At 49.5% G+C, this 15,988-nt stretch overlaps 2 protein-coding genes across 3 annotated transcripts in view; both read left to right on the forward strand.

Annotated features, from left to right (window-relative positions):
• Eif3l (eukaryotic translation initiation factor 3 subunit L) overlaps nt 1-1,280 on the forward strand; it is a 20,599-nt gene extending 19,319 nt beyond the window's left edge. For both annotated transcript variants that reach the window (XM_055603128.1, XM_055603129.1), the window contains 2 exons: nt 190-270; nt 1,081-1,280. In XM_055603128.1, the coding sequence (XP_055459103.1) occupies nt 190-270; nt 1,081-1,119 (120 nt within the window). In that variant the 3' untranslated portion in view covers nt 1,120-1,280. The remainder of the gene's footprint in view (nt 1-189; nt 271-1,080) is intronic.
• Nucleotides 1,281-15,388: 14,108 nt separating this feature from the next.
• Micall1 (MICAL like 1) overlaps nt 15,389-15,988 on the forward strand; it is a 24,184-nt gene continuing 23,584 nt past the window's right edge. The window contains exon 1 of the mRNA XM_055602944.1: nt 15,389-15,787. Within this exon, the coding sequence (XP_055458919.1) occupies nt 15,642-15,787 (146 nt within the window). The 5' untranslated portion in view covers nt 15,389-15,641. The remainder of the gene's footprint in view (nt 15,788-15,988) is intronic.

The raw sequence follows: 15,988 nt of genomic DNA on the forward strand, positions 1-15,988 counted from the left end.
CACACACACACACACACACACACACACACACACACACACACACACACCCCGTACCAGGGGCAGCTCTGAGGTGTTGTTAATACTTGGCACCATTGTGCTTTGCAGTTAGGTGGCTCCATGCTAGGTGGCCCTCTCCTCCGTCCCCACCCTCCCATCCACCACTTGCCTTCTGCCTGCTTTTTCCCATAGGACATGATCCATATTGCAGACACCAAGGTCGCCAGACGCTATGGGGATTTCTTTATCCGGCAGATTCACAAATTTGAAGAGGTGAGACATCTGAGAGTTGGCTAATAAACCTGCAGATGGGGCTTTGAAATCTTTCTCCTCTTTGTTTTTAGGAAATATAAGATTGGCCCTTTAACTTTCTAAGCTCGGTTAGCTGGCAGCTTGGGGAGCGGATTGGGCGCAGGAGCTGCTGTGTCAGCCCTTTCTAGGGTATCTCTTTCCAAGATCTTGGTCTGTGGGTGGCCGTTTGAGGGGTGCCACTCTCCTCACCCTTCCTGGTGTTTCCTAATAAGGGTGGATTTGCTGCTGCTTCTCTTTCCCTACTTGGGGTGTGTTCCCGCTCCGACAGGTCTGGCCAGTGTCTGCAGGCTGGAAGGCAGTAAGCTGTGTTTGACAGACCTGGTGCTCCCGGAATATGCCCTAGGAAGTGTCTTGTGTGTTAGGCCAAAGAGCACAAGATTATGGGGCTCCCTCTTGTCCATCTCTGAGCCTTGTCCTGGTAGTTGGAGTCGTTCAACAGAGGCCATGCTGCTTCATGGTTCTCACCATATGGTGGTGTTTTTACTCTTGAGCTTTCTTAGTTGTATCTGTCAGGACTGTCCTCCCAGCTAGCAGGAAGAGGCAGAGGCTCAACTGCTCTGTCTACATTGAATCCCTGTCCTGTCTGTGAAATGGGCAGAGCAGGCTGTGGGGTTGTCAAGTGAAGACCAGGAAAAAGAGCATGACCACTCTGCGGTCCTGGTCTTTCTATGGCCCTCTGGTCTCCGAGGGGCTGCCGGGGGTCTACTTTCTTGATTGTGCATGATGTTGGGATATATTCCACATCTAACTTAGCTTTACTTTCCTTTGTAGCTTAATCGAACCCTGAAGAAGATGGGACAGAGGCCCTGAGGATACTCATACACGAGTCAAGAACCTGTTTGGATATTATACATGGGAAGTATTCTTGTCACCAAGAAGCCTTACCTAAATCAGCCATCAGCTGAGTTGAAACTTGCTCACACCAAGGACTGGATGTTTTAGGGAGTTCTCAGTAAAGGGTCTTTGTTGGAGCTGCCTTTGTGGTCTCATTATTATGGGCAGGTCTGTGGCTTTGGCAACAGTCCATTGTTTCCTGTGGACCCTGCTTTCCTGGTCCATCAGACAGAGTGGAAGCTGAATCCTTTCTTCCTGTGTTCATAGCATACTGTGTGCTTTATAGGAAGTTTGCATGTTCTGTATCTGTGTGGTGTCCCATGTGAATCCCATGAAATTTAAATGCCCTGCCATAATTTGCATATCATGTTAGTGGCAGTTCTGAGCCCTGGGAAGAAACTATAGGACATCTCTTATTGTCACAGTTGTGCAGAGAGCATTCAGGCATGCCTAATCCTTACAGCTCAGGTTTTGGGCAGTGTCCCATTTCTTTGTCAAGAAAGTGGATCCTGAGGTAATTTTATTTCACTTGCTGCCAGACAGAGCTGGGCCTCCTCTGCATATCCGTTGTAAAATGTTTTTGGATGTGTTGGTGGCCGGAAGTTTTTTAAGGCAAAGCAATGTACCCCACGATGACCTCAAACATAATCCTCCTGTTTTAGTTTCCCTACTAGGATTATAGATTTGTCATGTTTTTTTTGGGGGGGTGGGGGTGGGAGGGTTGCTTTTATAAAGCTTTATGAGTATGGGTGTTTGCATATGTATCTGCACAATCTATACAGTGCTGGCAGAAGCCGGAAAGGGACACCAGGTCCCTCCTCATTGCTGACCCATCTCTCCAGCCCTTTTTTGGCTTTTTGAGATAGGGTCTTGATATGTGGCTCAGGCTGACCTCGCTAGCAAAGTAGCCCAGAATGGTCTGACTTGTAATCGTGCTTCCTGGTAACTTCTGGTGTTTGGCAGGTGCCAGAGCTGGGCAGAGTGACTTTCCCTTTCCTGGGTGCTAATGATGTGTGTGTTACCTTGGTGCTTGGCTTGTAATCCAGTGCCTGAGTTTGGTGTTTAGTGCAGAACTTCACTGTAGACAGCGTGTCCTTTCTGAGCCAGCAATAGGAACAGCGGGATGCTGTTTGCACCCGTTTGTTGCCTGGCACACGGTGGATGCTCACTTGTTTATCCTCCCCCACATTTGGACTTCATAAGCTCCTCTCTCTTCCCACTGATGTGCCTAATGCCTGCAAGCCATTGATGTAGCCTTATGTGGAAGGAGGTCTGTGTGGGCAGAGGTTAGGATCTTGGCCATCCAGATGGGCTCCAAGTCTAGTGACAGGGATCCTGACAAGAGGTGTAGACATGGGAGTCCCCCGGCCATGTTCTAAGGAGCTAGCTCCTGGAGCCCCAGGATACTGGAAGACACAAGGAGGCTTTCTCCGATGAGAGAGCTGCCTGCCCTCTTGACTTTCAGCTTTTGGGCTTCCAGAACAGTGTGATTTCTGCTCTAAGCCTCCAAGTATGTTGTGATTTGGTACAGCAGCCTTGAGGGCATCATAAAACTTGGTGAGAAGATGGGATCTTTTATCCACAAGGAAACTGGCCAGGTACTGCTAGACAAGGAGGAGGTCCAGGTGTGGAAACCAAACCCTATCTTTTGAGCTAAACTTTCACAGTGGATAAATTATGCTTACTGTGGACAGTAGTATGAGCTGTGGAGAATTATGGGCAATGTCACAAGGGTAGTTTTGACTTGGGTATGGTAACTCGTGTCTGTAATCCTCACGGTTGGGAGGATAAAGTTGGAAAATCAGTGGAAGTTCAAGACCACCTTGCTCGGGAATGGGGGAATGGGCTTTGGACAAGATGAAACCCAGTGATGGAAATCTTTTAAGCAGAGTCCTGAAGCAAGTGTTTACCTGCAGAGGAGACAGGCACTGAGGCCAGAGCACCTCAGGTGCCAAGGAAATGGGAGAAGGAAAGCCAGTTGGTACAGATAGGCTTTGGTGGGAGGGTAAAGACCTTGTGGGGTCTGTGGGTGGTAGTAAAGGGGGGTGGGAGGACAGCTTGAGTGAGGCCAGAAGCCATTCCCCACCAGAGAGTTGACAGACCTCTTTGCCAGTTCCAGAGCCAAAGGGCGGAGTTCAGATATGAACCCAGGTCAGCCCAGTTTTAAACACTGGGACACAGCCCCACTTCCCAAAGGAAAAAAGCAAGAGCATTCTCTCCCTTACTATGGAAAACGTCCAAGCACTCGTAAAACTCTTGGGAATTTTCCAGGCGCTTCATCTGTGATCTTGTGGTAGCTTAAAGAGGGGATCTGCCAAACTTTAGTTGGACTCCTCTGTCTTCCTTCCCCTGGCTGGGGGAGGGTGCTGTGGGCCTTGGCACTGGGCAAGGGCGGTTCCCCTGGGCTAATTTTTCCCCCCAGTTGCTTTTAAAATTCAGCTTTTAGTGCTGGGCATGCCATTATAGGCCTTTAATCTAGCAATTAAAACTTAAGTTTTAATCTAGCAATTAAGTTTTGGCCCAGCCATAAACTTAGTTTAAAAAAAATGCTTTAAAATTGCCAGAGGTGGTGACACACACCTTTAATCTTAACACTTGGGAGGCAGAGACAGGTGGATCTCTGATTTTGAGGCCAGCCTGGTCTACAGAGTGAGTTCCAGGACAGCTATAGCTACTCAAAGAAACCTTGTTTCATAAAAGAAAAGAAAAAAAGGTTTAAAATTATACCTGGCAGGAGGCACAAGGGTAGGACAGTTTGCAGAAGGCCTCCTACCTTGTGGGTCCTGGGGTTGAACTGAGGTTTTCAGGCAAGGGCCAAGTACTTTTTACACAGCCCCTAGGCTCAGCCTGACAGCTAGGACTACACAGAGACACTGTTGTGCAAATAACAAAAAGAAACACAGTTCCACAGCTAATCTTGGAGCTGTAGGTTTTCTTTATTTTTATTTATATATTTACTTATTTATTTTGGTTTTCTGAGACAGGGTTTCTCTGTGTAATAGTCCTACCTGCCCTGGAACTCACTGTGTAGCCCAGGCTAGCCTTGAACTCACAGAGATACGCCTTCCTCTGCCTTCCATGCACTGGGATTAAAGGTGTGGACCACCACTGCTGGCTTGCAGGTTTTCTTTTTCCTTTCTCATGCTGGATCAGAGACGTGGAGAGATGGCTCAGAGGTTAAGAGCAAATACTGTTACTGCAGAGGATATAGGTTTGATTCCCAGCACCCATATCCAGCGGCTGAAAATTGCCTATATGTCCTACTCCAGGGATTCCTGGCCGCCTGCAGGCACATCTTGCATATAAACTAAGACAGCCTTATATGTATGCATAAATTTAAAAAAAATACGTCTTAGGGGGTTTTCCAGGTCAGTCGTAGGCTGACTGACATGGCATCCTGGCCCTCTGCTTGCCTTTCTCCAAGGTCACACAGACCCAGTGTGCGAGTGTCTGGCTCCAGATCACCTCCCACTGGGCTGGGCTTGGCAACCAGCAGCCCTTGTGTGGGGCAGGCACAGCTGAACTCTGCCTGGCACAGTGAGGAATGCAGTGAGTTGAGCAGCTGCCCCCAACATGCAAGGGCTTGGTTCTGCCTTGCCCGGAGCAGCGCGAGCTGGCTCAGAATCCTTCCATACATGGCCAGAGCTAAGTGTTTTGTTATCAGGGAATGGGAGTTCTGGGTGGAGCTGGTTACCAGAAGTTTCTGAATCAGTAAGAGAAGGCAGTTTAGCATAGAGTGTGGTTGCGGCCAGACTGGAGTTTAAGACCTGTGTGTCACTCACTGTGTGATTACAACCCGAGTTAACTGCTCAGTGCTGTATAGTTTCTCATCTAGTAAATGGAAAAGGCACCTGCCTCAGGATTGTGCTGATGAGTAAATTATAGAAAGTTCTTAGAACAGCCTTTAATGTGTAATTAGAGAATGAAAGCCATTATTAACTTGTGAACTTGACAGTCAGACTAGGCAGAAAGTCATGTGTACAACAGCCTGGCAATGTCATGGTAGGGCACGGACCTGCAGCCTCCAAACACCACCTAAGGGCCTTTTCCACTGTTTCTCCAAGGACTGGATGAAGGGCCAGGGCTTGAGCCCTCAGTGGCAAAACATGTGATGAGCCTTAAGATTCTGGTTTCCGTTTCTTTCACCGAAGAAGGGCCACCGCAGAGGCCAGTTTACAGAGAGGCTAAGGTACTCGCTGGAGCAGCCCAGCAGCAGGCACAGAAAAACTCAGGGAGTTCAAGTGTTACAGGGGACAGGATTTGGCTATAAGGGGCCACTAGGTAGGAGAAGCTGTTTCCTGACTCATACGGTGGGGTGATGATGGGGACAATGCTGAGGCAGGGGGGAAGTGAAGGCATGTTCTAGTGGGGAAAGAGCATGTGTGAGCCTGGTAAGGTGCCAAGGGCAAAACAACCTAGAGAGAAAGAGCCAGTATCTGGGGTTACAACCCTGAACTCTGGACCCCCAGGCTAGATAGCTGCCTCCTCGGCACATTACAGACTTCCCAGCAGCCTCTGAAGGCCTTGGGAGCCTCTGTCCTCACTGTTTCTCCCCTTCTTTTCTTTCCTCACTCTCCTCCTCTTAGACACTGTACTGTGAATTCCAAACCCCAAAACAGGCCTTTTCTTCCCATGTTGCATGGAGCCTAGGGTGGCTCAAGATACCAGCCCTGCCATTCTGTTTGTTTTGTTTTGTTTTTGTTAAGACAGGGTTTCTCTGTGTAGCCTTGGCTGTCCTGGACTTTGTAGACCAGGCTGGCCTCAAACTCACAGAGATCTGCCCGCCTCTGCCTTCTGAGTGCTGGGATTACAGGTGTGTACCACCACGCCTGCCTAGCCCTGCCATTCTTGAATTGTGCGTGACATTTACGATCTAAGTGAACCTGAGATGCTTAAGAGGTCTTTTGGTAGCATAGGCCCAAACAGCAAGCCTATCTTGTGCAGCTGATAAATTCAAAAAGAATACATGAATAAGAACACACCAATATCAGACTAAGTGTGTACTTAAGGCTTCCACAGAATGTACAGGTCTAGAGCAAGAGCCCTAAAACCGTGGAAAGCGGGATGCACTCAGGGAAACCAGGGCTGCCTACCTGGTTTGTGTCAGGGACTGCTCATTTCTACCCAGCCTGCATTGCAGGTAGGTCAAGAGCTGGCCTCCAGGGACAGTGAGAGCTTCCAGGAAGCGGCTGAGATGGAGATGGGACCTGCCAAAGTCAAGGTCCAAAACCTGCCCGACAGGCAGTTTCCTGAGGTTTTCCGGAAGGAGGTGGGGTTGGGAAGCAGTAGTGTGTCTAGGCCAGCAGGCTCTGCATCCCTGTCAGCCTGTTCTGAGGCATGGCTATTGCTCATTTCTGGCCCTACCCCACCCCTGGCCACATTCTTTCACTCCTGCATCCACCACCCAACCTCCAGATCTGGAGCTGGTGAATCCAGAGAGATAGCTTCCTGTGATCAGAGCAGAGCGGGGGGGAAAGGGGGGGGGGTGGGCAGGGGCGGGACAGGACTCAAGGGACCTCCTGATGCAGCCACTTCAGGCAAGGAGAGTTCTGCATTCAGGTTGCTGACCCCCTGCTGTCTCTACCCACACAGTCAAATGGAGCCCCTTGCCCCCCCTCCGCCTTTTCTATTAGCACCTAACTCTAAGGGAGGAGGTAACATAGTTGTGTGTGTCCTTCATATCCCGTTAACTGTTGTCCTGGGTCTCCTGGGGCTGGAACCCATCCTAACTCCTGGATCTGGGTCAAAAAAGTGTCACTTTTTGTTTGTGACAGGAAGAAGTACTCTGTACTGCACAGAGACAGGCAATTGGGACGCAAACAAACCTTTTCCTGTGGGTGACAGCCCTTTCCTTGTCACTGAGTTCTCAGAGAGGCCATCTTCCTGTGTCAGGAAGGCTCAGGAACCGTTTCCTCTCTGCCTGCCTTGACTTGCAGAGGGGCAGGTTATGTTGAGAGGGAGGGGGCTCCCCTGAGCAGCTGGAGCATATTCGGAGAACGTGCCATGCAGGCAGCTCTAAGGCAAGTTCTTTGACTTATCCTCCTCCAGGTAAATTTTTGCCCTGCTCTACTGAGCACAAGAGTCCACCTCTAGAGGCCAGAGAGATGGCCCAACAGTTAAGAGCACTGACTGCACTTCCAAAGGACTCGGGTTCAAATCCCAGCACCCACATGCCAGCTCACAACTATCCGTGACTCCAGTTCCAAGGTATCCAACACCCTCACACAGACATACATGTGGGCAAAACACCAATGCACATTAAAAAAAAGAAGAAGAAGAGAAATCACTTAAAAAATTAAAAAAAAAAAAAAAAAAAAACCATCTCTTAGGGTCCTGCTGGCCCAAAGGGCAAATAGTGCCATTTAGCAGATATTACTTATAAGAAACTGCAGAAGGCCTTGGAGGTTTACGGGACGTCTGTCCAGGCTTGGCCTCTGTGTAACTGGAGTATCTCAGGGTGGCTCTTGTTCCCCAGCATTCTGGAAGCTGAATGGTGACAACTGTCTGTGCAGTAGGGACTTGCACTCAGTGGCTTAACAGGAATACTTTTTTTTTTTTTAAAGGCAGGGTTTCTCTGTGTAGCCCTGGCTATCCTGAAACTCTCTCTCTGTAGACCAGGCTGGCTTTGAACTCAGAGATCTGCCTGCCTCTGCCTCCTAAATTCTGGGATTAAAGGCACACGTCACCACTGCCTGGCCCAGTCATTATGACATCTTCACAGTTGTATGTAAAGTATTTTGATTGTGTTCACCCCCCTCATCACTCTCTCTTGTTCCTCATCCAATTCCTGCTCACCCTCCTAACTCTCAATCTGTCTTGTGTATGTGTCTGTAGCCCACCGAACTTGTGTAAGAGGTTACAGATCACAGGCCTCTCACCAGTGGCTGTACCTCTGAAAACTATCAATGCCTCATTAATGCCACCATGCCTAGCACAGGGAGCCATCTTGGTGGTGAAGAAAATTCTTGTAAGGTCCACAAGACCAAAGCTGAGTCCTGACTGCCTCTGATGACAGGTCTCTGACCCCAGAATTCTTTCAAGGGTGGTAATGCATGTTTGTGATACAAACAGATGCGATGTCTGGGCTAGAGTTGATGCCCTGTAAAGCTTAGCTGCTTGTATTATTTAGTATCTCAGTACAATGGGCAAACACCTGTGTACAAAAACAAACAAACAAACAAAAAACCACCCAGTGTGGATGACCACCCAAATGTAACCTTTAAGGTTGACCCTTAGTCTCCTCCAGAATTGAAAGGACCCTTCCTTAAGTACTTTGCCCATTTTCTCATCTGCCCCTCGTCATCTTTGTGTGACAGTTGTCTGTGACTGCTCACAGATCTGTCTTCCACACCAGCTGTCAGCTCCCCGAGGGTAGGCATGTGGAAATTCCTGTCTGAACTCAGCATGAACATCCCCTGTGGGGCCCTTCTCGTTCTGAGGTGAAGTACTGTAAGAAGACCTGAAGGCCTGGCTTCAGTCTGGGCCTGTCAGGGATGGCTTCAGGGAGGAGGTGGCATTGGGGCCAGGTCTCAGAGGACAGATACAGATTGGGAGAGCAACAATAGGCATCTCTGGACAGTCAAAAGCAGAGAGACAGCCTGACAGCCCAAGACATCAAAGCAGTCTACTACACAGGAAAGAGGCTTGGGCTCCTATTATGAGCACCTGTGTGCCCCTAAACAAACCTCTTCTCTCTTTGCTCAGGTCAACATGTAGGGAGAGCTTGCTAAATTAGGGCATTGCCTTGTTGGGTCTTTCAGTAGATTCTTTGATGACAAAGTCAGCATGCTCAGAGACAGGCAGCACAGGGTCCTTCTCTGCAGAGCTTACTTCAAGGGTGGCTCCCTTCACCCAGTCCCAGGAAGATTTTTTAGACTGTAGCAGGTAGAAGCAGGATGGTCTGGAAACCTAGGCCTATCTGGGATGCCCGGGCTCAGGCTTCCTGCGGGGAAGACTAACAAGTGTCCCGGCAAGTCCAGGACTACTCTGGCCCAGGACGATGGTGTAGAGGGAAAAAGCTGCCATCCTGGCACTGAGCAACCCACATGCCTGCTGCTGGGGCCAGCCCTCCCCCTGGGGCTGGACAAGGCTCCCATTGTTAACTGCTTTGCCAAGCTGACCCCCACGGAGCAGCCCTGAGCCCAGGGCCTGGACAGGACCTCATTCTCAGAGACAGCTTGGGTGGAAAAACTGAGAATCATACCAGAAGACGCTATGGAACTTGGGGAATCCTAGGCTAAGAATCCTGGAATCTGAGGGTCAGGGCCCCTTAGAAAATGCAGCACAGATTAGGCCACAGGTGCCCTGGCTCCATTCTGTCCAGCCCAGAGGGATGGCTGTGTGCACACAGCCCGATCCCCATCCCACCCCTGCAATCTGTCTCTGTCTCTGAATCTCTCTTTGTTTGTTTTTCTCTCTCTCTCTGTCTCTGTACTTGCTCTGCCCTGAGTTAACCGGATTTCCCATCTTCCTAGTGATTTGCCTGAGGCCCTTGGTGGCTGAGTGGGCAAATTTGTATTTCCTGATATTTTCAAATTAGGACCTAAGCATTAAGAGTGTTTTAGTAGTATAGTGATGGACAGAGTGAGGTCCTGGGTTAAAGACTCAGCACTCCAATAATAATAATAATAATAACAGTTACGTAAACATGTCTGATTTCCTCCCAGTGACGTTTAACTGAGAGCGGTGTTATGATATGGATAATGAAAAAGTTAAAAGGACATTTTTGTGTGTGTTCGTGTGGGCTTGTTTGCACGTGTATTGAAGAGTGCTTCTTGACACCGGTGCAGGGCCAGAGATCAATACTCCTTATTTTTTTGTAATTTATTTTTTGTTACATTTATCCATTTATGTTGTGCGGGGTGGAAGGGCTGAGCATGCTACAGCACAGGTGTGCAAGTCAGGACAACTCAAGAGAGGCAGTTCTTTCCTTCGACCACGTGGGTCTTAGGAATTGAACTCAGGTCATCAGACTTGGTAGCAAGTGCCTTTCTCCACCGAGTCATCTCACTGGCTTCACCTTTTATTAATTTGAGATGGGGTCCCTACCTAGCTCTGCCTGCCCTGGAACTCATAGAGATCCTCCTGCCTCTGCCTCCTGAGTGCTGGGATTAAAGGCGTGTGCCACCATACCCTCCCACCCCCGACACATACATGTATTATTTTAGCCAGCGTCTCTCCCTAGTCTCGAGCACCTCAGTTGGTTAAACTGGCTGACCTACAAGCTCTAGGGATTGTCCTGTCTCTGCTCACCTCAGTGTTGACGTTATAGGTTTCCGGCTTTGATGTGGTGGTGGTTAATTTGGGAAATTTGAACACAGGCCCTCATGCTTCACCATCTAGTGCTTTATTTACCTCTGAGCCATCTCCTTAGCCACCTGATTTTTATTTTTTTGTTTTTTGAAACATGGTCTCAATATGAAGCTCAGTCCGGCTGTGAATTCGAAATCCTCCAACCTTAGCCTCCCACATAGCAATAACTGTGCCTGGCTTCCTGTGACATCTTTTTAAACCAGTGTGTTTTTGGACCATCCAGCTGTGCTGAAAGTTAATCGGAACAACATTGTTTCCAGGGCTTTGCTTTAGTGAGCAATGAACATCACTGCATGCTCATCCTGGAGCTTCTGGAAGTCCATCCTAGAAACAGGCCTGCTGTCTCACATGTGGGATGCCCTCCCCTTTTACACCCGCTGATGTCAAGCCTTAGACAGGTGACATTTTACCAAGGTCTTCCAGGAAGTCACAGCCAAGAGAGGTGTATGCGACTGTGGCAGCTAGGGATCTGTTCTGACACCCAGGAACACAAATCCACCTTTGGCTCTAAGATGGAAGAGCCATGGTCCTCTGAACAGCTGCATTATCATGTGGCCAGGGTCAGAGACCAGAGGTGTAACCGCATGGCTTTCTTTGCTCACCCATGCTCTGAATAATGACACGGACACCTGTTATATTTATTATGAGCTTAGGGCACTACAGCTGGGCAGATACTCAGCTATTCTAACCTGACAATACTGGCCTGGCTTACATCTTGCCATGAGGCCCAATACCTGCCATGTTGTGTCTCTCTCTCCACCTGAGACCTTCTCACTAGGCGAAAGTCCCACCTTTTCCTCTCTTGACCAGCTATGAGCAGTTCCAGCTCTTTTATTTGACCAATCAGAAGGTGAGGTGACAGAGAGCAATCTTAACAAAATACTAAGGCAGGAGAGGCTTCATAATAAGGACAATACCAAAGTCCAGCCTGTAATCAGATCTGTACCAGGCACAGAAATCAGCATTTGAATAATACAAGGATAATCTTTATGCAGTGAACAAAAATATCACCCCAACACAGAGGTTCCTGGGTGGCAATAATGTTTTTTGTTTGTTAGTTTTTGTTGTCATTTTGAGACAAGGGTCTCACCGTGTGACTACATAGTGTCCGGCCTGGAACTCACAGAGATCCGCCTGCCTCTCCTCCCAAGTGCTGGGATTAAAGGCCACAATAATAAGCCTCTAGGCCCTCTCAAGGTCTTCCATGTGGTTCCTTTTTTATTTGGGGGTTGGGGTGGAATGAGGCACCAGGATTGAGCCGAAGGCCTTTGGATCGCTAGGCAAACGTTCCACCCTTGACTTGTTATCTGTGGTCCACTCCTTTCCTTTTTTTATCTCTCTGAGATTTTACCTTGAGACCCATGTGTGAAGATAAATGTGAGCCCTGGGTACTAACTTATTCACTTCTTCCTCTTCACCAGTGTTTAGTAAATGCTACCCTCTCCCATACGTAGTGGGTTTTGGGCAGTTGTTTGTGATGATTACTTTTCATTGTCAACATAGAATCACCTAGTAGACATCACCTGGGCCCATCTGTGGCAGGAAGGAAGACATGCCTGGGATGTGGGTGATACCACGTCTTAGTCATTGTTCTACTGCTGAACACATGCCACGACCAAGACAACTAACTTACAGAAGAAAACATTTAAGTGGGGGCTTGAAATTTCAGAGCATTAGTCCATGGCACTGGAATAATAGCTGAGAGCTTTCATCTGATCCATCAGCAGGAAACACAGAGAGAAAACAAGAGATTGAAACCTCCAAGCCCAGTGACACACTTCCTCCATCAAGGCCACACCTCCAAATCCTTCCTAAACAGTTCCACTAATTGGGACCCAAGCATTCCAAGATAAACCTATGGGGCCCATTCTCAACAGAACCACCATGCCTTCCCATGGGCTATATGGGAAAAAAAATATGAGGCTGAAGAGGTGGCTCAGTGGGTAAGAGCATTTACTCTGCAAGCATGAGGACTCGAGCTTGAATCACCAGCAGCATCGAAAACACCAAGTGTTGACACAGGTGACTGCAGCCCTAGTGCTTTGGGGCCACGGGTGGACACGGGATGACTGGAGTTAGCTTAGCTCTCAAATCAGGAACAAACCCTGTTTTGAAAGAATAAGGTGGAAAGTGATAGGGTAGGGTAACTGGCAGCCTCCTCTGGTCTCAGTAGTCCAGTCATACATTACAACAACAACACACACAGAAAGCATGAGCATTATCACCCTTATCCTCCTGACCCAGGACACGATGGTAGCAACTCCTCATACTCCTTCAGCCATGCCTTCCCTGCCAGGATGAGCTGTGTCTTCACACAAGTCAACATACCCCCTTCCTTAAACTGCTGATGGAGAAAGTAACTAATACATTGTTGTCAGTTTTTTAAAACATTGTTGTTTTTTTTTTTGTTGTTGTTGTTGTTGTTGTTTTGTTTTTTTGAGACAGGGTTTTTCTGTGTAGCCCTGGCTGACCTAGACTCACCTTGTAGACCAGGCTTGGCCTCAACTCACAGAGATCCTCCTGCCTCTGCCTCCTGAGTGCTGGGATTAAAGGTGTGCACCACTGAGCCTGGCCAAACCTTGTTCTTATCTCCTTCACGGCCCTTCTGCCTGGCAGGTTGGCACAGCCCCCAGGTTCTGCCCAGGTCAGCCAGAAACCTTCTCTGGCTCTGGCCACTCTAACCCCGTTACTCACTCTCTTAAAGCACTTTTTCCCCCATGTCTGGGGATAATGTCCTGTACATGCTGGGCAAGCATGGTATCACTGAGCTTCATTCCCAGGCTCTGTAACTGACATATAAAGAGATGATATAACTCATCTCATAGAGTGCTTGCATAGCAGACATACAGGGCCCCAGATGCAATCTCCAATACTGCAGGAATAGAATAAAAAACATGCACACATAAACATCTAAAGGGCTAGCTGGACATGGTGGCCCACACCTTTAATCCCAGCCCTGGGAAGGCAGAGGCAGGCAGATCTCTGGGGCCAGCCTGGTCTATAGAGCAAGTTCCAGGACAGCCAGGACTACACAGAGAGACCTGTCTTTGTGCTAAAGACCCTGAATCCTAATCATGAAATCACTTTGTTTGGGCAGGAGGCCAGACCTACCCATCTGTCTGTGGCTCCTGAACCTCACCTGTAAGCAGGGACTCATCGTCCACCCCCACCCTGATTGACTGTCTACACAGCACTTTTACCATCATTCTCTCACCTGGTTACCCACAAACCTGGGGTGCAGGTAGAGCAAAGATTATTATCCCCACCTTCCAGGGAGGGGGAACTGGGGCTCCCTGAGGTGTCTGGCCTGCAGTCACACAGCTCTGGTCGTGCTGGTCCTTCTTGCATGACACAGCAGGCTGACTCAGGCAATGGGGTTACGAAGCCCGCAGATGGCGGTTGGAGACCAACGGCTAAGCCGTGTAAGCTATTATTACAGCAATGGGAGTGATCAAGTTCAGATAACAGCAGTAGGTGGCCTGGGACTGCAGAACAACCATTTACGGCACTTTAAATATTTGGACAGGACTTAGCTCAGGCTAACCCCAGAGTCAAGGTCTGGGTTTTCAGTAAGGATCCTCATTATGTTTGAATGACAAAGAAGCTAGTTTCAAGATCCCAATTACAAGTCCTTGATTTAATGGAAGTGCTTGGGCCCCTCTTTCCAAAGGGGATAGAGCGGGAGGAGTCAGTGAAAGGCAAAAGGTTGGGACTTTTAGCTGCAGACATACTCAGACGTGTGAAGCTGGCTCATGTGTCCTCTCGGCCCTGGATCACAACTGTATCCTGAAGTGTGACTCTGTGGGCTTTGAGGAACCTCTGTCCTTGATAACTGACCCAGGAGGCCCAGGTGACAACTTAGAGACAAAGGTTTCAATCCATCTCATGCTATGAAGAAGCATCAGTTCTTTACCTCATAAGGGTCGGGCATCCATACATTATTATCTTTTAAAGGTTTGTTCATGTTACATGGGCGGGTGTCTTGCCTGCATGTACGTCTGTGCCCCATATGCAGTGCCGGGGAGTCAGGAGGGTGTCGGCTCCCCAGAACTGGAGTTACTGTGGTGGCAAGAATGGGTGCTGGAAATCTAACCCAGTAGACACAAGAGCAGCAAGTGCTCTTAACCGATCCACACACTTTTTTTTTTTTAAAAATTACATTTATTTTTGTGTGCATATGTGGTCATGGTTGTGGGGGCATGTGTGCCATGACACTTGTGTAGAGGTCAGAGGGCAACGGGAAGTTGGCACTCTCCTTCCACCATGTGGGTCTAGACAATAAAATTCAGGTCGGCAGGCTTGGCAGTAAGTGCTCTGATGAGCCATTTTACTGGTCCTGTTTATTGGGAGACTGGAGAACGTAGCCCTGGCTGTCCTGGAACTCACTATGTAGCTCAGGCTGGCCTGGTACTATGTAACCAAGGCTATCCTCAAACACGGTTCTTCCTGCCTCGGCATTCTCCCAAGCCGTGTATAAACACGTGAGCCATTCTGCCCAACTTTTATTCTTGAAACAGGTCTCCTGTTGCCCAGGCCGGTAAACACCTCTCAGGCTAGATAAACTAGAAGGTTCTAGCTCTATTTTCGAGATAGTTAAACCACAGATCAAAGTGATACAAGATCACACGGCTGGGGAGAGAGGGACCCAGGATCTGAGCCTGGGCTGATAGAACTCCAAAACCCTGGTCCTGATGACTAAGACCCCGTTCATTCCCTCAGGAGAGAGCCGCAGACCCATTCCAAGAAGCTATGCTTAGGTCAGAGTGATGTCACCGCCTCTGCAGCGGATTCATCAGCCTGGAGTTAGGGATGGCCTCTGGGGGAGGGGGCTACCGGTGGGGTCTTGAAGAAAGCCGCAGACCAGACGAGGCAGGGGAAGTTCCAAAACCAGATTGTAGTCAGAACACAGCATTAGACAGAGTGGTCTGTTTCTAGGTCCTTCCAGCGAGAGCCCCGCCCACTGCCATTCTAAAAGTTGAAGTGACGCGGCCCTAGAAGGGTGTGCACGCGTGACATCTCCTAGTTCACACAGTTAGGAGAAACCAAGGAAGAACCAGCTGGGTTGTGGGGTGTCCAGCCTGTCACTGCATAGCTCCTGGGATGGTAGCAGAGGCGTCCGGGTCCCCCCTAGGCGGGCCGTTGGGGGGAGAGGGCGGGCGATCGGGGTGTTACAGTGTGGGTGGGGCATGAAAGGAAGCTGGTGGCCAGCTGGAGGTTTGGGATCTGCAGGGAAAGTGCCCAGGGGTGGGTGTGGTTCGGAGAAGTCGGCGAGGAGCATCTGCCGGTCCTTCGGGGGCGAGCTTGAGACAGGCCAGCGTCCCCGCCCTCCAGGGTAGAGGAGGGCCTGGGGAGCCGACCGGGTGGAGATGGGGAGGGGCTAGCCGCGGTGGGTCGTCCCCGCTTCCGGGAGGGGCTCCCGGTGGGAAGGGGGCGACCCGGTCTGGAGGAGAGGGGCTATGCGGGGCGCCCGACGGCGGGGGCGGGGCCGCAGGGTGGGGCCCCCTCCTCCTCGCGCTCCCCCGCGGCGCGGGCG

Source organism: Psammomys obesus, unplaced genomic scaffold (genome assembly GCF_907164565.1).
Source record: "Psammomys obesus unplaced genomic scaffold, mPsaObe1.curated_primary_1811, whole genome shotgun sequence".
NCBI classification, from domain to species: domain Eukaryota; kingdom Metazoa; phylum Chordata; class Mammalia; order Rodentia; family Muridae; genus Psammomys; species Psammomys obesus.